This window comes from Lutjanus erythropterus, chromosome 9 (genome assembly GCF_056507025.1).
Source record: "Lutjanus erythropterus isolate fLutEry1 chromosome 9, fLutEry1.hap2, whole genome shotgun sequence".
NCBI classification, from domain to species: domain Eukaryota; kingdom Metazoa; phylum Chordata; class Actinopteri; order Lutjaniformes; family Lutjanidae; genus Lutjanus; species Lutjanus erythropterus.
Genome location: NC_139325.1, coordinates 37,822,088 through 37,846,210, shown reverse-complemented (window position 1 = coordinate 37,846,210; position 24,123 = coordinate 37,822,088). Strand labels below are relative to the sequence as shown.

The following is a 24,123-nucleotide window of genomic DNA, read 5'->3' as shown; positions in this document are numbered from 1 at the left end:
AAAGCGCAACAAAGGGCATACCAGTCTATACAACATATGGTACCCCCCATCCTTACACTCTTGAATCAAAGTCCACCAGCAGCTCTGGACATAATTTACTAGATTTTTGTCTGCTGTCTGGCGGCAGTTTCCCACCATGTTTCCCGCACCTCTCACTCATGGAATGTTGTGGCTGCAGTTTTGCAGATCAGAGCCGAACAGTCATGAGGATGTTTGGTGCATACGTCACTCTGTTTAGCTGTCCCATCATGACTTAGTCAGTTTACATTTTAAGGCATTTAGCGGTCGCTCCTACCCAGAGTGATTTGCATTGTGGTCAGCAGTAGGATAAGCTTAAGTTCCCCTGTAGATCTCTACCATGATATGTAAATAATACTTAGAAGGTCACAGGTCAGGGTAACATCACTGTGACACTATGTCTATGACTGTAGAAAGATCACATACAGTTTGGAGAAAAAGAAATCAGGAAAATGGAAGGATGATATTGAAAAGCTGATGGGCATGTCTGTTATTTTCCAACTGCTGGAAAAGAGGCAGCGTTAGCCCTGCGGCAAGCTGAGCAAAAAAGGCTAATGATAAGTTAATGCTAACAGTTGCGTTATACCTTTACAGTGATCGTAACCCCTTCTGAAGCTTTGTTATCCAGCCTTGAACTGCAGTGAGACATTGTACAATAAATCCATTATGATAAATTCAACCAACCAGTGCTGCTCCTTAGATGTATTGATAGATCAATGCCCTGATCTCAACATTACATGATTTAAATAAAATTTGCAGTGATGACTGTCATGAGTTCAACTGCCGTAATATGATTATCGTCACAGCCCTGGTTATGGAGCAACAACATGGCGTAATGACAAAGAGAACCTTTCGGCATTAAAACATCCAATTTGTGTCCTGCCCAGTGTGTGTCCTTGAGCTTAGACATTACTATTTCATTGACTTCCAGGGAAGATTCTCTTGTCACATTTAATATGATGTTTTACTTTTACATGGTCTCCATCTGAGAACCTGAAGGGGGCTCAGATGTGTTTTCAGCTTGTGTAGAAGCAGACTTTTCTGCCAAACACACATTCAAGCAGCAGCTAATGACTTCCAGACTAATTCTGATCAGTAAAACATGCCAGCGTCACATGTAACATCTGTCGAAATGTTTCAGATTGCTAAATATCACATTCTGAGCAGTCGGGCTCATCAAAGCACCACATTCCTAGTTCAGCTCAAGCAAACTGTTCATTCACAGCATTTGCGTGCATAGTGGTGTGGATTCTTCCCACTACCTTAACCTTGTGACCTCCGTTTATCACTGTAGAATTTCCCCTTATGCTACCTCATGTGAAACTGTCCCATTTACAGGATATTTTGACTGCTTTTTCCAGCAACTCCTTGAATTGATGTCACATGTCTGATGAGTAAAACATTTAAATCCTGAATGGCTTTTTATGGCTGCACCATTAAATCAAATGGGACTTTCATGGAGCCCTGTAGCATCATTTGATTTACATTCATTCAGACTTAAGTATTTGGTGTTTTTGGAAACTCTGGAATCTCGACAGGAGGGTCAGAGTAAAGTTCTTTGAGCTTGAACAAAGATCAGCTGTGTAAAAAGTATCTCTAATGAGGACCCACTGGTCAGAGTTTGAAGAGTGTTGAGCTGCTCTGTTATATATGCAAAAGTCTAAGTATCAGAGTTAGAGGAAAACTTTCCATCATGACTACTTGAGCAGTGCAGATTGTTGCACTGATATTGTTCCCACTAGAAAAACAACAGTCTCAGAGTCCAAGGCAGAAGTAGCATGATGTCAAATACCGCAAAACCTCTCAGGGGGCTGTTTGGAACAGATGATTAGGTGTACAAGCATCTGATTTTAACGCAGAACACACAGCTCTGTGCACAATCCATATCCTGTCAAGAGTATACATCGGTTCCTTGTGACCATGACTTCAGTCTTTCTCACATCTTAACCATGTATTTTTAGTTGCCTTCAATTAACTAAATCTTTGACTATCCAACGGTGTAATGGTCATATGCATTTTGGAAAAAAATGGAGCCATTTTTAAACTGCCAAAAAAAAACACACACACACACAAAAACATTAACACCAGTCTTTTGTCCTCAGTGGGAAAGGCTAGTCTTTACTTCTTGGTGAAGCCACAGGTGTTTATCGGCTCTAGCCCCGATTGGCAGTGATGTGAAGATGATACCCAGGAGGACATGCTAATTTTTGACTTTTTACGGCAAAAGCCATGATCTCTTGTCACTCTGTGCTCCTTTTCCATACACATGTGCTGCTGGACTTGACTCAGTTTGACTTGGTGAGTCAGCCCTGGACAGCAGAGTACATGGTGTGTATTTACTGATGACATGCTTGACTTGAGTAAAGTGGTGGAAAAAAATATTATCTGTAAATTCTTTCCTGTTATTTTGTTATCTAAAAGATTTTATTATGAAGCAGCAAGATCAGGAAATTAGTTTTCATCTGTAGTAACTTAACTCTCCAGCTAAAATCAAGCATGAAATAGTAAAATAAGGCCGACACCTGAAAGCACCAACAGCGACATAGGTGAGAAGCTTAACGTCAAACCACAGAGATTCAGTCAGAAGCTAGAAAAGAACTGAGAGCTGAACCCACAGTATTTGTGTGCTCTTCTGCACACACGTTTGCTGGCCTACTGGTCTACCAGCAGTGGGAAAAGGGTCAATCAGTTTTAAGCAGGTTTAGCAGTGTTTAAAAGACGCAAATATACAAGCTCATTTTGGTGTAAAAATGGAATAATAAACAGTGTCGTCCTGGCAGTACGGACACTGGGTGTAAAAAAAAAAGATTCCATCCAGAGAAACTCCACATTTGGAGTTTAAGTCCATTTTTTTTTTCCTTTCCATCTCTTTTGTTTCTTTTACCATAAAGAAAACTGTAAGCATCAGCTATAGAGTGCAGTGCGCAAAGTTGCTTAATGCAGCCTACATCAGATCTTTTTCACAGAATTTAGAAATATTTTCTTTTCCAAATTTCAAGTACAAAAGGTCTCCACGTTGTAATAATTCTTTTTATTCAATTTGTTCTGTACACTACACATTAACATTGATTTATTACATACTGGTTCCACTATGTTTGTATATTTGTTTTGCTATGCTTGTTCATTTGTTGTGCTCCAATTCTTTACAGACGATGAGCGACAGGCCGTTCATCCAGAAACTATTTCGCCCTGCATCACCTGAGGGCAACGTGCACACACTTGGCGACCTGCTGAAAGAGATGTACCCAGCTGCATTGCCAAATGATGGTACGTCTGCACACACACACACACACACACACACACACACACACACACACACACACACACACACACACACACAAACACACTAAAAAGGGGGGGGTTTAGTCAGCAGAAGTATAATCTTTGGTAATCTGTGCTAATTTCCCACTGTGATCAATCAATGTAATGAAAATATCACTCTCACAAAAGTCTGAATCATGCCAAACACAACCAGAAGCTAACAGTAAAAGGCACAGTAGCAGCCATGTTTTATTTTGGGTTCCCTTATCAAATATAGGCCCTGTCATCTTCCAGAAGTGAGAGAAGAAAAGAACCACCTCTCCTTTATTTTATTTACACAGCCACGCGAGGCATGTCAGAGATCCACTCTCTCAGATAATACACCCACTGGCGAGGGGGGGAGCTAGATGATGGAAAATAGTGGCAGTTGCCAGAACAAGTGAACAAAGATGTGGGAGGAGGAAAGGAGATGATGGGGCAGATAGAGAGTAAAGAGGAGACATGGAAGAGGAAAAGAGAATGAGCGCAGATGTAATGTTCAGTCAGAGCGCTCAAACAGGAAGGGGTGAAGAGAGCTGGAGTCTAAACAGATGGATGGAGAATGTTTAGTTGCTTTAACAACTGACTGCTGAGGCCATTTCCAAGATCAGGACCGCCTCAAGTCGAAACCAGAACCAAAATCACGTCTCTCAAATTCAAGCAGCAGGCAGTGGATTTCCATTTTTAAATGTTAAACTGTTGTAGGAGTTTAGGGATAAACAGAGATCCTTAGTTGTTAGTTATTTCACTGCTAACAAACAATGAAATTGTTATTAATCATGGTTAATAATTGTTAATAATGCTATCATTTATATTATTTTAACATTAATTTGTGTTTTATCATGGCTGATAACACGAGCACACTCTGATTTACATAGAAAACAATTTATTGTTGCACACATTGTATAACATTTTATATACTTTGTTAATGGTTAATAATTTGTTTGTAAACCCTCTGTAAACATTTGGATGGGTATTATTAAGTTGCAAAGATTATTTTCATTGTCAATTTATCAGTAGATTATTTTCTCAAGTAATAATTAATAGTTATTTGTTTTTAAAATATCAGAAAATGGTGAAAAACGTCAATCGGTGTTTCCCAAAGCCTTGGATGATGTCCTCAGATAACTTATTTTTACTCACAGCCCAAAGATATTCAATTTACTTTCACAGAAAAGTAAAGAAACCAAAAAATATCCATATGTAAGAAGCCAAAATCAGAGATTTTTTTACTTCTTTTCCATAAAAAATTACAAAAACCGATTAATCAATGTTCAGAATAATAAAAATAATTCAATAATTGATTAACAATCGATTAACTGATTAATAGTTGCAGCTCTGGTATGTAACTTTGGTAACTTAAGTTGCTGTCTTGGCTGCAGAGCCCTGCTTGTGTAAAACTGATGCTATAGTGGTACCTACAACATCATAGTTTGAAACATTGGGTCACTGACCAAGCTGCTGTTTTTGAAGAGTTTGGATTGAGGCTGTGTTGTTCAGAAACATTATCTGGACGGTTATAGTAACATTGCAACTGATATTTTTTAAAAAAACTCTACAAAGTAAAAGCAATATACAGAACATAAATTGATGGAAAACAAATAAAAACTCATAAATGCAAACAAAATAAAGGACAATAAGTGATGCAGCATGCACAGATCAGTGCAGAAGAAATCAGCTAAAAATCAAGTACGTCTGCCTAATTAATGCAAAGTAAACCTTTCATTCCATACGCAGATGCACTTAAATAGACTGTAGTTCTGTGGCAGAATAAACAAAAGTAGATCAGTTGATATCAAACCTTTAAATATACATATGGACAGCAGGTTTGTCATATAAGCCCTGTGCACTCGTGGCACACAGTTGAGTTGCAGCTGTGGCGGAGGTGTGGTGATAATGAAAGAAGAGATGAGAGGAGAGAGAGAGAGAGGGTTAGCGGCAGTCTAAACAGGCAGTGTCTGCAGAGGAGGAGAGAGGAAGTAGATAAGGAGACAATAGTGTGTTAGGACAGAGGACCCGCAGAAGACTCACCTGCACAGAGGAGACAGGACCATTAACACCCCCCCCCCGAACCCTCCCCTCCCCTCTGTCTGTCTGCCTACCTTTCTGTCTCACATTCACTCTCATTTTGTCACCATCACCATCCCGACTGTTTACATCTCACACTCACTTTCATGTGATCTATTAGTTCTTGAGAAAAACTCAAAACTTCTTTATGTCCTAGGAAACTTCCTATACAATGACATGTTGCTTCTGCTGTTGGATTAATTCATTGTAAGGGAAGCAGGAAATCTTCACATTTGAGAGGCTACAAACAGCATTTTGTGCCATTTTGCTTGAAGAAATGCTTTAATGATGAATCGATTGTTCAATAGTTTAATTCTTTTTTACCACTTGCCTGATTGAGCAAGCGAGCTGCCAGATTTACTTGTCCTACACAGCATTTTACTTGTCCCAGGAAGAGGGCAGTCCTTATTGTTGAGCCCTGCGATGAGTTGATTATTGATCAGTTCTGGGTTCCAGTAGTGGTTCCAGGTTGATGGAATACTTTGATGCGGCGAGCATCCAGACAGCAGTGTTCTCACTTTTAGCTGATGCTGACTGTCACTCCTGTTGCCTTTTCAAAATAAGATCAGATCATTTAAGCTGTAACTAAATAAAGGTAGTGCAAGTTATTTGCCAGGAGGCCAAAATGAAACTTGGTTGTGTTATTTTGTTGTAGTGATATTTATAGGCAAACGTTCAATATTTAAGGCTTCCACTGAGAAATATCAGAATCCATCTTTGTCATGGTTGTACAGCCTTTAGCTGATACATTTAAAGCCTGCCAAGTACATCTCTTTGTTTTTGGCAGCTTGAATTACAGGCATCAGCTGACATTTCCTAACAACAACCGCTGTTAAATACTGGGATGTTGTTGAGGAATTCTTTTTTCCTTGTGGATGTTTTTGTGACACTCATCAACTCCAACCCATTTGTTATAAATTCATCTAATTTGCATTGTAGTTTTTGCCAAATTTAAAGGTTTGCTTATAATTTGTCTGACTGTTTGGTGGAGACAGAGATATCCTCTTCCTCTTTTCCTGTTCCTTTTTTTCTCTGTAGTTTCCCTGATCTGAGACTCTTTTTTTCCCTCTTTGATCCTCTATTGCTCTCTCAGGTGTAGTCTTCAACATCTTCTCTGTCTGCCGTAGACGTCTTTCATGTCTTTGACGTTAAATCTCTGCTTTTCTCTGCTCTCCTCCCTCCCAGGAGTCTGCCAGCCTGCCTGGCTGATCAAGGTGAAAGTGGCCCTTTTGTCTCTTGTCGTTTGTTTGGTTTCCACTTCTTCCTCGGCTGGTAGATGAGTCGAGTGATAGCTGGAGATTATGGCGGCGTGTTTGGATTAGAGAGACCGGGACGTGTGTTCAGGGACTGGGCGGAGCGGCGGCGTTTGGGGGGTTTGCTGGTAGCATTGTTCAAGAGTTCAGAGGACTTTTCTTCTTTTTCTGCCGGGACCCTAACATATAACAAAAAGAAAATCTGGGGTGCTCCACTTCACTCTGTGATCTTTCAAACATCAAATAACAAGGTTTTTCATACAATCCTGCCCTCTGTTATGTCTGAGAGAGGATTGGTGTTGACCCCTGTGGGACCCAGAAACCAGTCACAGCAAACAAATGGGGGTGGCTTGCATTAGGAGGACAAAAGAAGGGGATTCCCAAATTATTCTCAAGCAATGGCCGAAAAGTCTGCGTTGCCGTGAGGCTGTTGTTCCCCCCACGCTGTGGCAAAGAAACCCAAAACAACGTGTTTCTGTAACCAGTGGTCAACTCTGACGTCTGTTGGGGCTGTCTTGTGTCTTTTGTTTTTGAACCAGGTGTGTTATTGAGCAAGGTTTTGGCAGGAATTTGGCTTAGGTTTGCTGCAAAAAAATCACTGCCTAAATGATGATGTTGCCCGCACATGACACACGTGTGTTGACAGGCAATTCTCGTAAGTAAAGATTTTTTTCTTGTCAGGTTTTATCGGAGCTGAGCCCAATCATGAAAAAACCCCTGCATTGATGATTGCTTATGAACAATCAGAGGAAACCCCCCACCCTATGTTAACCCCCTCCCCTGCAACCCCACCCCTACCCCTCCCGCGTCTTTGAGTGACAAATCCGCACGATACCTTGAGCAAGATTCTTTGAGCATCCAACGCCCCCCCCCCCCTTCCCTCCTCCTCCCACACTCCCCTCATCCCAGTCACATCTGTGGTACAGCCCACACACTTCTGGCAGGCTTCCCCATGCATGCTGCATCAGGAGCCAGTACAGTTGTGCTGAACGGGCTGGCTCACTTCAGAGGCTGGAGGGGGAAGTGTAGGTTTCAGTGGCTGTTTTGATACAGCAGATCGTGGGTTATGGTTCATATGCGCAGGCGTGTGAGATGTGCGCCAGACAGGGGAATTCAGAGTGAAAAGTGTGCTCGATGTCTCGGTCTGTTGTTGAATAAAATGTGGTCAGCAGAGATCTTTTGCTTTCTAATTTTATCCACTCAACTTTACTGGAAAAAGGCTGCGAAGCCGGTGAACGTTTTGGTAGAAATCAGGGAGATGTTAGGGGAAGTATTTCGACTTTCTTGTACACTGTTTGGAACATGGCTTGATAAGATCACTGATGTAAATATTAATAAAACAATAAAATAATAGTGAGATGTCTCAACAATGAAAACTGTTCAATAAAATGTTCAATAGTTTCACTTTAATACATTAAATTATTACATCTATTACCTGTGTGCCTTGATAAACTTACATTTAACTTTCTCTCACGTAATAATTTTGATAAGGTAATAACTGGTAGTGGGTTTTTTCTGTGTCTACAGCTGTTGCTGTATCTTGAGAGTCTCAGGTCTTTGCTATGGTGTTTTTTTCAGTGCTCTTCTGTATTTTGCATAATATCTATGGAAAGAGGACTTTCATCATGGAGAGCTGTGGACAGGTTTGTACAGGATTTTGACAGCTTGTCTACGTCTCCAGGGTCAACAAAGTACACAAAGCTCAAACGCAGCTGTCAGTCAGCAGTAGTAATATTAGTGTGGCGGAGGCGTGCAGAATGTCGCTGCATGCAAAATGTGAACTGCAAATTGAAATACAGTTTTTGAAACCAAACCAGCTCAGCTTCCATCACTCACAATAGCAGCACGAGTGCTTTTAATGAAACCACTGGCTGTCTATTTGTTTGCCACTCAGCTGTTGCTATGGAAGCCCTGAGAGGCAAGTGAGAAAAAAAGTAGCTGGAAAAAAAATCAGTAGGGAGGGCGGTACTTCTATATTGATATGTTATATATATATATTTCAAGTGTCATAACGAGACTGAAAGCATTACTGTTTTCTTCCAGTACATATATTGTGTGTTAGCAGTTTATATATATAACATTACTGTAATGTCTTTCTTTTCACTGTTATAGCGAACGTTAATAGACAAATTTAGATCAGACTTAGAAAATGGATCACCATCAACTGTTTGAATTGAGGCTTTTTCTCACTTGTCTCTCAGAGCGTCCATATGTTGCAGAAACAGGTTTATCAATCAGTCGATCAGCTGGCATTGACAACAGTTTCAGCAAGTTATGAATGTTTTTTACAAAGCAAAAATGCTAAATATTGGCTGGAGTCAGCCTTTAAAATGTGAGGATTTGTTTCTTTGGGTTTTGCACTGCTCGTTGGACAAAACTGTCAATTTGAAGACATGACCTTGGGCTCTTTTTTGTTAAACATTTTGTCAGCTGACTTAATTGATTTAAGAAAATAATAATCCATAGATTAATCAGTAATGGAAATATTTGGTGCTTGCACTCAACAGTTTTCTCTCTCACAGTGCTGCATGTCAGTTGGACTTCCCACCAGTCAGTCAGTAATTGATTGTGTCAGCCAGTATGTCAGTCAGTCAGTCTGACCAGTTGCCAGTCGTGCAGTCAGGCTGTGTGTTTTGCTTTGAGGAGAGCACAGCGTTGCGGTCTTTCTAAATAGTGGTTGGCCTCGCTCGGCTGACAAAACATGTCGTCTTGGCCGGCGGTCGTGTACTGCTCAACCACAGGGTGTGTGCGCATGTGTGTCAGCGGACAAATTAGCCCATTTTTATTCAAACTGTGGCTGTGCCTTTGCAATAGAAGCAAGTTATTGACAATTTTATTGTGGTTGGGAAGAAGTGCAGTTTCACTTTACTGTTGAACTACTGGCTCCCTGTCTGGTCTCATCTGTTTGCTGCTGTTTGGATTTGTTCCCACTGAAACTTTTCCAATAAACAACTTTTGTTTACAAGACCTTTAAATATGTCTTAAAATACACTTGTATACACAGTAAAAATTTGATCCAAACCCTATAAATTAAATATTTTTCAAATAGGCAAGAAAGTGATTATTCTTAAGAATCAGAAATTTTTTTTTTTCCACTGGCAGGTCAAAGGTCACAGTTTGACACACAGTATTAAAAAGCATGGTGTAGTTTAGTAAAGAAGCCCTGGACATCTGTAGTTCCTCTTTTTTATACTTTTTCATTAAGGTTATTGTCAAATGTAGTGGGCTTGATAGTAATGCTGGTTTGCTGAAAAACAATTAAAGTCATTGACAAATATCAAATACATAGAAGTACATACAAGTAGGGGTGCGACAGATAACAAAACTCACAGTTCAGATTGTAACACTCAGTTTCGACTCACGGCTTGGATCATTTTTTGGATCAATAAAAAAAGAGTAGAATGCTTTGGTGAAGTCAACACCAAAGTAATGAAATGACCATAAATTATAGTTGTCTAAGCTTAACATTTTCTTTTAACAACCCACCAGAGTAGTTTATACACACACTCATCCTGACCAAAGGAATAATAATGATTCATCACAGAGCTTGAGAGTTCACACCAGTGTGGTCTACTAAACAGCCAGCCGTTTATAGTGGGGACAAAAAGATGTGTTTTTTTTATACAGACTTTTGCATAAATTGTGATTTTAGTTCATATGTGCAAATCTAATTTTGACAACCTCAGAGCAGACAAAGCCTTGGGGACCCCCTGGGACTTTTGGACACCAGGGTCTGAACCAGTGTTATAGTATACATGTATCTACACGATAGATTTACTCATTATATACACTAAAAAGTGTAATAGTTCTACGCTCTGTAGTCTCACTCAGTGTCCCGCCCACACTCACTATCTGAGTATTTACATGCCACGAGTCACCAGTCAACACTGAAGGCTGTGTTACAGACAGGCTGCAGGCTGCTGCTGCGAGTGACAGCTGTGTGTTACAGGAAAGCAGCGACATCACTGAAGGTGCCATTGGAATCTTATGATCTAATATCTGTGACAAGCATGTGCGGTTACACAACTTAAAATGCCCGAAATCGTGGTATGAGCTGGTCGCGATAGAGGTGAAAGTGACAGCTTTTAAATCAGCCGTCATCCATCCTTTTTTAAGACTCATCGTCCCACAGCACAGCTCTTCAGAATAAAACACTGCACTCATCTGTCTCGTCTTATCACCGTAATTCTGCATCGAGAATGAGGGAGTTATTACATTAAAAATTAATAGACAGTAAAACTGTATTTCCCACCGTGATGATGAGAGAGAAACCATGAGGGGGAGCGATCCGTACAGGTCACAGGCTATTGTAATCCGTTGCACCCTTTACATACATGTATGTTTGAAAAGCAGAAAATGAAACCACAATCAACAATGTAGTGAAATTTGGATCATGACATCATACTTTCACAATACGTGAGAGTTATGGCTGATCTTGAAAGAGCACTCTTAGGATTTGTGTCTAAACAATAACCTGATTATTTAACATAAAGCAGCCCTTTCCTGTAAACCCTGTAATGGAAATATTTGCCTGTAGCTGATCTCTCCCAGATATCGACGTTCTGTTCTGCATGTAAACGCTCTTGTTTGTTGGCCTCAAATGTAGCTGTTCCTGCTGTTAACGGTCAACACTGTGACGCTTTAATGAATCACAGAACCAAGCATTAGTCAAACTGGGAAAACACCTCTGTAAATGTCTATTCTTTTGTAACACTGCTCACTATTGTCTTTTTTTTATATGTCAAATCTGCTGATGACAGTACCTGTCCCTGTGCCCAAGGGCAGTGTCAGCTTTGTCAGAGTTATTTATTCTGTAAGGGTGTAAAATAAGAGGTGTAGAGATTTTGTAATTGTCGAACTGATAGTTGACATTCTGACATTTGAATTACTCAACTTAGTATCCTGGTGGCCAGCACCTCAACCACAGGCCTCCAGGGGGGCCCCTCGGTTTGGAGTTTTGTTCAATTTACAAAACCCAACAAGATGTTATGCTGCGTTCCAGTCAGGGGTCGGATTTTCCCTGTTGAAATTTCCAACTTTCAACCTCAAAGCGTTCCAGGTGCACAAAGCCAAAAGTGAACAAAAAACATGGCTGACCGTGACAGATTGATGAGTTTCTTTTGCAGGTGTACACACAACTTAACCCTGGGCAGTGCAGCCTCTTTAAACAAAGGGTAACTGTACATTTTATTCTTTGGCACTTTTACTATATGATAGTATGTATTATTTTCGATTCCATGGGTGCTGCCATTGTTATGTGATGTCAGTCAACTACTTCTTCATGAATTTGTAAAACCTTGTTACATCAGAATCAGGTTTTATTACCAAGTAGGTTTTCACATATGAAGAATTTGCTGTATTACATTGATGCATAACAATAAACATACAAGAAAAATATAAAGAGCCAAATCAAAGCAAAGCAAAAGAAAAAAAAAAATACATACAGTAAGATGGTATTTAAATCAAAGAGCTGTGCAGTTTCTGCAGCAACATCTATATTCCCATACTAGATTAAACCACAGGATCTACCTGTTCAAGTAAATCTTTGTTTCCATCTCCAGTAAGGCTTTGAATTTCCCCTCCATGTACAGATCTTTCTAAACTTTTCCATTCTGCTTCATAGTCCATAGCACACAAGTAGATTACTGGTCTAATTTGTGCTGCATGAAAATATTCTTTAAGATCTGACATGTTTCCCAATCTGTTATATTCCAAATTTTAAGTCCTGGTCTCTGATTATTCCATATAAACCTTGAAATAACCTTATCCTTTGTGCTGTTTCTCAGGTAGCCTGACTGAAACAGGCTTTTTATAGTTTATCAAGTCCTCTTGTTAAAGTAACCCCAAGGTATTTCATATTTGTTGCACTCCAGTTCCAATAATATTTTTGTTGTATATTTCTGGATGTGAGAACTCAACTTATATCCAGAGTAGAAGCCAAAGATCTCAAAGTTATTTGTTAATATAGGAAGACATGTGTCTGGACTCTCCAAATAATGGATCATGTCATCAGCAAAATTTATTTATTAATCATGATCTCTTGAGACCCACCTGCAGGGTCTTCACACTCCACACTTTGGGAATCACTGCATTAAACTTTATATTAAATGTTAAATCTCGAAGCCCAGATAACCCTCATGAGAGCATCTGACAGACTAAAGTCTTAAACTGTAGTTTCTGAAGTTAAATAGTTCTCCACATGATAAATAAACAGAACTTGGTGTCGGAAAACTAGTGGGAAGATTCATGAAAAAGTGAAACACTTCTGCAAATCTTTGAAGGAAGGTACCCACATATTTGAAAGGTAATGGTGAGAGCAACTCTTATTTCCTTATAACACAAAGGTGCCATCTGTCTGCCATGTTTTGGTGAGAAAAAAAAAAAAGTTTTTCTCAACTGCCTCCTAACAGATCTCAGCTGTTCTGATCGGACACAGCCATTAATAGCGTGTTTATTTGCGGGAATTTATGCAGACGCTGATGACCAATATCCGATAAACCATGCAGAGTTACAACCCAGACTGACCACAGAATTTCTGTCTTCCTGCATTTTTTCTCATACATCTCTAAAATCTGTGTGTGTGTGGGTGCAAGTGTGAGACTGCGTGTGTGTGTGAGTGATTTACTGTAGGCGCAGGTGGCTACAGTGATGATCTACAGTAATATGTATTTGAGTGGGCTGTGTATGGTTGTGTGTGTGTGTGTGTGTATATGTGTGTGTCCGTGTGTGTGTGTGTGTGTTTGGGGCGTGGCCCATTGTAAAATTTCCCCCATTTCTCATAGTGAGACTGTGAGAATACACCTACTCTGCCCACATCTTGCCAGATACAAGGCAAAACTCAGGGGTAAAGGTTAGAGATGGGTAAGAACCACCACCCAGATATGGACCGGGGCGTGTGTGTGTGTGATTCAGAGAAAGTGTGTTCTCACTATTGCAGTCATATAGGCACGATCACACCTTTTACTTTCAGTGCTTCTGAGCTAAAATTGTCGTTTTATATTTTCTTAAGATTTCGCTCAAGGTTCACGTAATTAATCAGCTCGCTTGATTTCATCATCCGTTACACAGTCATCTTCTGACAATAAAATATTCCAAAGCCAAATCAAAAAAACAAAACAAAAAACACCTTCCCAAATACATGAAAAAAAACCATGACCAAAAAAAGGAGAAAAATATATATAAAAATATATATACTGTATATATACATGTTTCCATTATTAGAGCCTTTACCTTTGGTAAATGTCTCTTTTCTAGCATAAGCTTAACATTATTTTCTTTTAACAACCCAACAGAGTAGTTTATACACACACATCCTGACCAAAAGAATAATAATGATTCATCACAGAGCTTGGGAGTTCACACCAGGGTGGTCCACTCAATGATTTATACAATGATTGTATAAATTGTGATTTTAGTTGACATGCAAATCTAATTTTGACAGCCTCAGAGCAGACAAAGCCTTGCAAACCTCCTGTTACATTTGGGGCCCTCCCCTCCGGCACGTTAGGAACCAGTGAGCTAGCTAACCGTGGAAAAACACATTTATGATGTGTCATGATTTTACCTCGAGGCCGACCAGTGGGCTGCGGCCCAGTGCCTGAGAATGGCTGCTATAATAACACCTTTTTTCAGGTGGTGCCACTAGAGTAAGTAATAAAAGTAAATTTTACTTGTAAAAATAAAAACAAATAAATAAAAACAATTTAAAAAAATACTACTGATCTATGATAATTATTTTCAGTCTCTACTATTTTTTCCAGATTAATAACTAAGAGAAAACAAGCTTCTCAGAATCCACTTTCACCAATAAAAAAAATAAAATGATGCTGATTATACAGCTGCAGAATGAAGTAATTTGAAAAATTAAAATATTTGTGCTGTTGTTGTTTCTGGTATTTTTAACATCCAGTTCACTTTGAATTTTGCAACATTGACTTTTTTTTATGTTATTTTATCTGGTTTGTTTTTTCTAATTAACTCCCAAAAATAATCCTAAAAAAAAAATCCTAAACTTAAAAAAGAAATAGAAACAGTGAAATTAATGACTACTGATTATTATCTGTAGCTATGATAATCAACTGTTTGACTTTTAGCTCACTTCAGTTTGATTCAGTGCTGACGCTTATTCTGATAAAATTCAACCTCCATCTCAACTCCTTTAAGTGACAGTCCTTTCAGTGGTAACACTTTAATTGAAATTCAGTTATCGTGGTACAATTAAGCTAATATCTTTAGCTTTTTGTAATATGCATTTCCAAACCCTGTCAGTGGTTATACAGGATTTATTTTAGTACCATCATCATTTCTTTCTTTCATTTCCTGCCGTGTCAGTGCATGTAAGGCTCCTGGTCGCCTTACAGTTCATACTTCTTCAGCTGCTTCTCATCTCCTAATACCGTTCAACTCACTGCAGTCATATCGCACTTTTTCAGAATATGTTTTCTCTAGTCTCCAACCCTGAACAGCCTTATCTTATGACTTGTCGTGTGGCTGCAGAAGACAGTACCTCAGCTCCTTTCAGTTAAAAGGAAATCACATCAGTACAGTGATATCTTGAATTTTGGCTGTTTTTTTTTTTTTTTTTTGTCAAAGTTGTGGCTCAGTGGTTTTGGTACAGCAAGCCAACAGTGCAAACAAGCACTGCGCTTTCAGTCTTCAAGCATCTTAACTCTTTCAGCAGTTCTTAGTTAACGTTTATCAGGGATGCCCCGGTAGTTCGTCAGGTGGAACATGTACCACATGTCGAGGCTGAGCTCTTACTGCAGCGGCCCAGATTCAAGTCTAGTCCAGGCACTTTGCCGCCTTTGCTTTCTCTAGTGTAAGGTACTGTTAAATAAAGCTTAAATGAATAAGTAAATCTAGCTGAGTAAATTGATGACAGAATTACATACATGAAAGGTTAATTGCCTCATAACGTTAATTGCATAAACAACAACAACAAAAAAACTGTCATGGGGAAATTGTCAGTAAAAAAATTTCACATTTATTATGTTTTGAATAAATTTTTAACTTTTACTTTTAAAGAATTTAATTAACAGGTTTTCTTCCTGCCTTTATCAGCATGGCCTTTACTTTCCTCTAGGGACAAGAAATTCCACCATTAATGTATTTTTTTTGGATTCAGCAACAGAAATCAGTCCACTCTTCACCTTGTGCTCACACCTTTACAGTATTCACCAAACTTCCTGCCCTAACCAAACTTCAGTTAGATTAGTTGGTTAAAAAAAAAAAAAACAGTTTCCTTTTTAATCCTCCTGCAGAGACAAATCCATGTGTCGCCTTTCAGCTTTATCTGTGATCTACCTCTGAACCAGTACATTAAAATATCTATATTTAGCTGTTGAATATTATAAATATTACACAGTCTGTTTTTTTTTTTGGAATTTAGCAGCCACAAGCTGAAAACAGTCATTTTTTTGTGGCCTATACTTGAAAAACATTTGAATAAAATGAATAATTACATAAATATTAAATACGCCTAAATTTAATCAAATAATTGGTGCAATTGGTAAATTACCAATATTTGCTTCATTTTTTTTATTTCAGCACTCCCAGAAATGTCAGCCCACCTCTTACGCCCACCTCTGGCCTAATTATGCACATCTGTAATGTTGAGAAGAAGACCTTTGCTGAGCACATAGTTTCCTGACATTAGTTTCTTGCACGTTGCTGTTTGCCAGCCAGTAAACAGGTGTAGGGTGGAGCCACTTCTCAGACCGTCGGTTAACACTCTGTCTCAACCGTCCTCCTGATATTACGTGGAGCTACATTGTCGCGTATCGATGGGTGAATGAGGACGATCGACCTGTGTTTGTGTGTGTGTACGTGTGGTTGTGCGTCTGTCTTTGTGAGGTCAAGAGTGACGGGCGGGAAAAGGCCTCATCGCTGATTTTCTCACGCAACGACTGTCACATGCAGCATTATATATGACATGATTTGCCAGAAACTGAAATGCCACTTACAAATACCAAAATATTTTTATTACAATTATTTATTTTGAATTAATATATAAAATAATTATTTTAAAACACTTTATAAATAATTATAGATTTATTTAAAATGTAAAAGCATTAACTATCATCTGTATCTCTGAGACCCACCAGCTGCATTAAGTCTTTTTCACATTAATAAACATGTTAAACAGTTTCTGTGTTTACATCTGAGCAAAACATTTGTCTCCTCCCGGCCCCATTCACTGCAAAACTGCAAAAATATTTGTCTTGAAACATGAATCAGCCTTTGAAGTGAAATTAAATTATTGTTTTGTCTTTAGACAGGTGAGCATTTTTTAAAGTTGGTTTCTAGTGAAGCCAAAATAAATTATAAATAGATGAAATCACTAGAGTCTGTCTTGCATTAAAAACAAGTCCACCCACTGCTGCCAGTGAAACTCCTCTGTATAAATAAAGGTAGAAAAAAAGAAAATATTAATTACCTATGTGCATACAGGGTCTTTTAAAACTTTTCTGAAATTATGACTTTCATGTCAGTCTGAGAAGTAAATATTTCTGTATTTAATTTTCAAGAACATTGAGGGAACTCTAAATAGCAACATCTATACACCAACCTTTGATCAAAATAATAAATCATTAAAAAATGTAGAAATAATACATTTGAAAATATGCATATAAATATGAGGGTGTTTCTGAGTCCTGGAATTTTAAATATGATGTGGTTTCTTTTGGTGCTAGATTAAACTGATCATGCTGAATTCTGCATCTTCTAACAGACCAATGCTTTTATATTCTTATTAATTAATCTCATACAATCTGGATTCATTTTTATTTCAGCTATTTTGGGGGTATTTTATGCCTTTAATAGATAGCTGTAGTGGAGAGATGATAGGAAACAAGGGAGTTTCTTTAAATTCTTCATAATAAAAGTCTCCTGTTATTTTGTTATTTTAACACTTTTATTATGAAGCAGCACAAACAGGAAATGTCCTCATTTGAGGAGGGGGGGGTTCATCTGCAGTAATTTAACACAACTCCAACACAGCTGAAAGTGAATATGAGCAGCACAGCATGCTGAAAGTGATAATAGAAATGCAATTCGGCACAGTACGGTTTGGCTCAGTGCAGCCCAACACGCCAGTGGGAAAGTCTCAGCAGAGTCCTTAATTTGACTCTTCGTGCCTCTTGTCTTTCTGACTTTACACGCCGTTTGAAACACAGGTTTTATGTTTAAAAAAAAAAGAAAAAGTCCTAAATGCAAGTTCAAATGTAATCTCAAGGTCTCAGGCTCCCTGAATGTCACTAAATCATCAGAAATCTCTACTTTGCAAATCGTACGATCCTGGAAGGTCGATAAGGTTGAGAAAGTCACTGCTCATAACGGACGACTTGCGGTCGCGGCCTTTCAGCGGAGGGCGGGGTCAGTCACAGGAGGCCATCAAAGTCAGAGAGATTCACACACAGTCTGAAACTACAAACTTGTCAGAGTGAAAGTTAAAAATTCGAATCCTGTCAACGTCGAACACAAAAACAATCAACTGTCACTCTCTTCTGCTTCATAACTGAACACATATACTCTGTCATGCACTTTCTCTCCTCTCTCTGTCTTTCTCTCACCACCACAGCAGTGGTGTCACTGTAGTGTCTGATGTGGTCTCCGTCACCTCATGTAACCATCCCTTTTCCTCTTTTCTCTCCACCATCTTTGTCTTTTTATCTTCTCTTTCTTCTAGTTTTTTTTCTGACTTAGTGTTTCAGTTCCTCATTTATCTCCTTTTTCTACCTTTCCACCAATTTTCCTCTTTTCTCTTTATGTGATCTCCCCTCCTGTCTTTCTCATCTTACCTTTCCTTTCTTATGCTGCTGTTTTTGATCTTACTCACTTCCTCCTCTCATCTCTACCATTCATTCCTCTACTAGTCTTAATTTTCTCACTCTCTCCTCTGCTGTTGCTCTTATTGCCTCTTTTCTTTTCATCTTTGTTTTATATCTTCTCTGTTTCTTAATTTCTTCTTTTCCTTTCCTCCTCCCATGTCCTCTTCTCCCTATCACTATACACCTCCTGTCCTTTCTATCTCTGCTGTCTTTTGACTACCATCTTTTCATTCCCTTGTCTCTCCTCAAACCCTTCTTCTCCCCCATTTTCTTCCTTTTATGCCCTTTTCTAATATCAGTAAAAAAAAAAAAAGGTAAGAGAAAGTATCCTCTCCAAGCCACTACATTGAATATACAGACATGATATATACACTCTTGCATGAAGGTGCATAAATTCACATGTTGAGTGTGTGACAGTAGTTCTTTAAAATAAGAAAAGTAATAACCTGTCTCAAATAGATGTATAAACAGAGACAGGAACATTAAAATGAGATTGAGAAAAAAACTAAATAAAAAATAGGGATTTTCCCTCTCCCAAACAACTGTTAATAATACATTTGTTTTGAAGCACTTTGCTTAAAGATAGAATCAGTCAGATTTGTCTGAGCTGTTCATAAACACACCAGAATGTCCCAGGATGTCAGATAGAAATGTTTTGGGTTGGCGAAACATCCCGAGTACAGCAGAGTAATGAGAAAAATTCGGAAATACATGCAGACGCCACAGTCTCTGCAGATACAGCTGCATCTCACACTTCCAGTGGTCATAAGTGCTAACTGAAAGAGATTTTGTTCATATGAGTCTGTGCCTTGTTTTTTGGTCATTGTTGCATATTTAACATAACCATCTAAAAACATCATGCACAAACTATGAATGAAATGTCCATCTCTCATGGAGGAAGAAATGCAGAGTCACAACATGACTCGGTTGTGCAGTACTGCTGCTTCTTTTTATTTAAACCTTTTCACACTCACATTTTTGATTGGTCAGCACCATTCAAACATTTAAAATGAAAATTAAAAAAAAAATCATAAATGTCACTTGGCTGTCTTGCTTTTGTCTTCACTGAGCTTAAAATAACTCCGCAAGCTGATATGATGCAACGCTGCTGAGAGGTTTCACTCCCGTTCTGGCTGCTTTTAATGTGACACATGCTGCTCGTCTGTGTTACTCGTGATACTTCTCTCTTTACAGCATATCGCTCGAAGTTTAATCATGCATTTACACGATAGTTTAAGCTAATGGGTTGTATTGGATTCTACTTTTTCACCATGTGAAAACCAATCCAGTGATTCTGGCAAATATTGGATTTGTAGCAGCGCTGAGTATCGGACTGGAAGTTGGAAAATTAGTTTTAAGAAATTGATTTTAAAAAATTGCGACTAATTGTATTAATTATTAAATGAATTCTCCCTGTGTCTCCATCCAGGTGAGCAGAAGCGCTACCAGGTAGTGATCCACGGTATTGAACCGCTGCTGGAGACTCCCCTGCAGTGGCTCAGCGAACACCTCAGCCACCCTGACAACTTCCTGCACATCTGCATCATCCCAGCCCCCACTGACTGAGGCCACGTCCACCACGCCTCACCATCACCGTGACAACCGTCCTACCAACCAGCCAACCAGTGAGCTGGCTGGGTAACCGCAGTAACGGTAGCGCTTAACGGTGGAAACTCTGGACTAACAAACTCTTTAATGAGAAGGAGTTGAGAATCTTAAATAAGGATGAACAAAGGATGTGAAGGAGGTCGATTTATATTTCTACTCCTCCTACCACTACTGCTACTCCTCTTATCCTCTCAAAAAACTTGTTTATAGGACACAAGGATGGAAAGACCTTCTCTTTGTCCCATGTTCCCATAAGAAACAACAGTTCTTAATGTGAAGAGGTACATAAATGAGCAAAGGATCTCTCCTTTTTTTTTTACTCTGCTATCTTGAATATTCTCCTCCTTCTCCTCTTCTACTCCTGACCAAACAAACAAAAATCTCCATGGGAGGAGAGGAGGTGAACGGATACCTTGTTTTTCCCATCCTGCCGTGCATCTTCCTCCTCGTCTAGTCCAAGACAAAGACTGTCCTGTGGACAGAGAGATGGGATTGGCTGGAATTTGCGGAGAGGCGTATCCAGTCCTGCTGCAGTTGCCTTAGTTACCACGTTCATGCATTTTCATCATCATCGTCGTCGTCTTGCTAAAATGTATGGACGTTAATCTGAGTTTACATCACAGCCTGCAAACATCACTGTCACCTCCAGGAACTTCTGCTGGTTCCTTTTTTGACTTGAGGATTTTCTGTTGGTTAGCTTGCTTGCATTAATTTTTGGCCTCAAGCTGGAGTGAGAAGAAGACAAAGCTGTTTCAGAGCTCAGAGGGCAGTGACTGACACATTTCTCTCCTCTGATGCCAGCACTCTTTGGGTCTGTCTTCTGGTGCAAGTGTTGAGATAAACACCTCATTGTTAGATATTTGAAAAAGCAACTTAACAAGCAGACAATATGTCCAAGTGTCACCTGGTACTGCTCCTGAATTAGCATTAAATTTCAGCTTTAACTGAAAAGCAGTGTAACTAATGTTTACTTATCTTAATTTTATGTCTTCACCTTAAAGGAATAGTTTGGATTTTTTGGTTTTATGAGGCTATTATCCATAGTCAGTGTGTTACTTAGAGTAAGAGAGAGAGACTGGGGGTCTGTCGACTGCAATCTACCGTAGGTAATACACTGACTATGGATAAATACCTCATACAACCACACTTAAAAGACTCGAACTATCCCTTTAAAGAGATTTTCCAGTTTCATACAGCTTGGGTCTGTATCCTCTAACGGTTACATGCTCTTCTGTGGGTGATGAGATTCTACAACCGTCAAAAACTAATGGATCAACTAAAAATGTCATATTTCATACAAGCCTGCACTTTGTTTTTAGCTTTTGTTGTTGTACTGTGTTTGCAGAAGACAGATGGCGATATTGGATTTTCACAGGGTATCGTTCGAGAGTGAACCAGCTATTTATGAGATTTAAGCATTTTCTCCAAGGTTCACGGAGAGAAAAAAGGCTCCACACATGTTTTCAATAGCAGGTGTTGATTTCTCTCCATCAATACAACGCAGTTTAGCTGTTTTACTGTCTGTTTTTGTCAGGTTTGGCCTGAGCCTCTTTGTCTGCTGCCAAGCCCAAACGAGCATCTGGTTTTGTTTCATTTTAAGAACTCAACTTAGATAATGAGACGGCAGGCGCGATCAGCATCAAGTCTGCAGGCTGTTGGGGCCACAGTCGTTTGACATGTCCTTTATTTTAATTTGTGGATGGAAACCAAACTGCCAAAAGCAAATATGACTTTTGACAGAACACTAATTTCAGTTGACTGCCCAGAACGGATTACTTTGCTGGATGTTGAGGCCATAATTTATCAATCACTGTTTGTTTTTTTAGCAAGGTTTGTAAAGCGTATCAGCATCTTGTCTTCTTTTTTTTTTAACATCTGTTCATACTGAAATGAAATTACACTTAAAGCATTCAGCTGGCACTGTTATCCCAAATGACTTCAAATAAAAGTGAGTTGATTAAAATATATAATGTCAGAGAATCCAGTTATTGTTTGTCAAGACAAAAATGACAGCACTACATTCACGGAGAGCAGTGAGGCATTAAAAAACACTTTACTCATTTTGACTGTTTGACTCAGAACAACGTTCAGTACAGAAAGTCAGGTCATCCCAAATCACTGTGTGAACCATGCTTAAGTGAAAATTTACATATTTCATTAAAAAAAATCTTGTTAAATTTCAGGTACACTTATTTATCATTTGAAATATTTATGCGTCCATAATGCCGTCAGCAGTACCTTCACTTTCCGGCAGGTGAAGATGAAAATGAAATTGAAAATGTCACCTTCCTTAGTTATTGGAGCGGAGTGTCATTTATAATTTTTCAGTACCGGTAACAATATCTTACCTGAGTTTCAGTAGCAATACCGAATCAATATTGACTGATATCTGACTTACTGACTGCTGTCTTTTATTTATTCAGCAAAGTAAAACAAGTTTCTCAGAGTCATTTTAGCACAAAAAGCTGCAAAAGGATTTTGCATATGCATAACTTTAAAGGTCTATATATTGCAAAAACAAGCCAAGAAAAAAGATGTAGTGGTATTTTATCAGTCTAAAGTAGTTCAACTAAAAAAAGACTTCACAGTGATGTACGTGGATGAACAGAGAAATGTTTCTGGACAGAGACGTTGCAGAGAAAAGGAAATGTTTTATTTGTAATTTGGGTAAACAGACAGATAATTGCATGTGAAGCAGAGCAGAGCTCAGCAAAGTAGAAAATATGTTGACTTTTATCCTTGTTTTTATTTTTATTATTATTATAAGGGGTGCCAGCCAGTCTCTCTCCTGGCATTTTAAGATGAGTCACTCAGGTCTTTGGTATAGTTTAGTTTGTTTGATTTTTTTTCCTAAGTTCAAAGCAAACTGCACAATAGATGCAAATATATTAAAATATTACCCCCTGCACATTGAATGACACACAACTAAAAATAACCCAACACATTATTAAGTGCGTAAACCAGAACAAATGTATCTAAAATGCTTTGCATATCACCCAAAAACCCACAAAAGCTATGCAAAACCAAGATGTTTAAATGTTTACGAAATAACCACAAATAAATCCCCACTTATGTTATTTTATGCTGTTAACAAGCTTCATAATTAAAAGGTAGATCAGCTCAATTTATGTGAATTTTTTTTTCATGTTTAAATACCCTCTGATTTAGCAGTCTGTCCACTCGAAAGACCACCAGGAGCAGACTCCATTCTAAAAGCAGGTGTCTTATAGAAGAGCCATATTTTTTCACAGCAAAATTCATTCATTTTGACCTGTGATGGTGCATTCGTCACAGATAGCAGCACTACAGCACTGTAGCAACATGTCTTTTTCAGAAGTTGGGGTGGCCACGTCCCCTCCACCTTCCCCTGGGACCTGCGCCCATGTTCTGTGTTATAGGGCTTTATTATTGTCCAAGATTACTCCATAAAAAGTCACTAGAGCACAAAATGTAGATTAATACGCCACTGAAAATAGTCCCCAAAGACTGTGTTTTTAAAGAAAGGAATCTACTGTATAGTGAGGTGTTTTTAAAGATTTACATCTTCAGTAGGAGTCAGTGGGTTTGTGGCTATCAGACAGGAAGGAAGTCAGAGTCTTCAGAGACAGACTTGTTTTGTTTTTTATTTACTTCTGTTATGTGAATATTAGGAGTTTGTTCATGGAGACAAACAGTAGGTGATGCTAATTCTCCACTCACATTCCATTATTTCCATTGACATATGACATTTCTGTTTCTTGTTTTAATGTGACAAAGATTACCCCATCACTGCACACACATCTCAAGTTTCATCTGCCAGCATTTTGCGTCTCTTTAGTAAAACTTCAGTGGAGTTTGAAATTAAAGTCACATGCTTCAGTTACATCAGGATTTAGTCACCGAATCAGTTTCCACTGCACTTTGTCATGTCTTATTTTTTTCAAAACACCAGCTTTCACACCTCTCCCCAGCATAAAAAGGTTTATATGTGCAAACTGAAAATATTCACAGGTGCAAGTTTTGTTTTATTCAAGGGTTTTGCTGAATATACAAACAGCTGTTGAATTTGT

General features: G+C 38.7%; 1 protein-coding gene across 1 annotated transcript in view; it reads left to right on the top strand.

Annotated features, from left to right (window-relative positions):
- Window positions 1-21,504, top strand: part of atg5 (ATG5 autophagy related 5 homolog (S. cerevisiae)) — a 41,243-nt gene extending 19,739 nt beyond the window's left edge. Inside the window, exons 7-8 of the mRNA XM_084727523.1 lie at window positions 3,168-3,285; window positions 19,896-21,504. Coding sequence (XP_084583649.1) covers window positions 3,168-3,285; window positions 19,896-20,032 — 255 coding nt within the window. The 3' untranslated portion in view covers window positions 20,033-21,504. The remainder of the gene's footprint in view (window positions 1-3,167; window positions 3,286-19,895) is intronic.
- Window positions 21,505-24,123: the final 2,619 nt, after the last annotated feature.